The sequence below is a fragment of the Onychostruthus taczanowskii genome, unplaced genomic scaffold, assembly GCF_017590055.1.
Source record: "Onychostruthus taczanowskii isolate IOZ18803 unplaced genomic scaffold, ASM1759005v1 scaffold463, whole genome shotgun sequence".
In the NCBI taxonomy this organism is placed as follows: Eukaryota; Metazoa; Chordata; class Aves; order Passeriformes; family Passeridae; genus Onychostruthus; species Onychostruthus taczanowskii.
Genome location: NW_024502159.1, coordinates 6,854 through 7,738, shown reverse-complemented (window position 1 = coordinate 7,738; position 885 = coordinate 6,854). Strand labels below are relative to the sequence as shown.

At 71.3% G+C, this 885-nt stretch overlaps 1 protein-coding gene across 1 annotated transcript in view; it reads right to left on the bottom strand.

Moving 5' to 3' along the window:
* Positions 1–885, bottom strand: part of LOC121341318 (latent-transforming growth factor beta-binding protein 3-like) — a gene marked incomplete at its 3' end in the record, with an annotated part of 17,546 nt that overhangs the window by 12,871 nt on the left and 3,790 nt on the right. Inside the window, exons 3-4 of the mRNA XM_041414746.1 lie at positions 364–609; positions 22–136 (exon numbers count right to left, since the gene is read on the bottom strand). Of these exons, the coding sequence (XP_041270680.1) occupies positions 22–136; positions 364–609 (361 nt within the window). The remainder of the gene's footprint in view (positions 1–21; positions 137–363; positions 610–885) is intronic.

The following is an 885-nucleotide window of genomic DNA, read 5'->3' as shown; positions in this document are numbered from 1 at the left end:
GGGGTCGGGGGGGTGGGGGTCCCCTCTCACCCTGCAGGTGGGGACACTTGTGGCACTTGCTCTGTCCCCAGGCGCTGCCGATGCTGCCGCAGCAATCCTCGAGCTTGGTGAGCCCGGGCAGGGGGTTACTGCCGCACTGGGGGGGGCGCGGGGGGGTCAGCACCCCAAAACACCCCCCGGGATCCCAAACCACCCCCCCGCACCCCCAGAGACCCCCGGCAGCAGTCACCGAGCCTGTGGGAGGGGGCGCTGCAGCACTAGGGGGCTCAGCACCCCAAAACACCCCCTGAACCCCCAAAACTCCGACACCCCCCGAACCCCTAAAGGCGCCTGGACCCCCAAATTTGCGGCCCCCCCCCTCACCGAGTGCTTGGGCAGGGTCTCCTGGAAGCAGCGGCCCAGCGGTTTGTGGGTGTGGGGCCGGGGGGGCGCGGGGGGCTTGCTGCCGGCCGGGGGCTGCGCGGGGTGCGCCAGGAGCCCCCCCCCGCCCCGGGGAGCCCCCTCGGGGGGGCGCGGCTCGATGCGATGGACCTGGACCGAGGCCTCGGGGGGGTGATGGACCCGCACGTTCACCAGGGGAGGGGGCACCTGCGCTGGGGGCGGCGGCACCTGGGACCCCCCGAACCCCAGAATCCGGGACCCCCAAAACCCGGCACCCAAAATCGGGGACCACCCCAAACCCCAAAACCCGGCACCTGGGATCCCCAAAATCCCCAAATCCTGGACCCCCAAAACCCGGCATCTGGGAACCCCCAAAACGCCAAAATCCGGGACCCCCAAAACCCGGCACCTGGGACCCCCCGAACCCCAAAATCCGGGACCCCGGGACACCCCGAACCCCAAAATCGGGCACTCCGGGACCCCCTCCCCCCCAGACCCAGAACT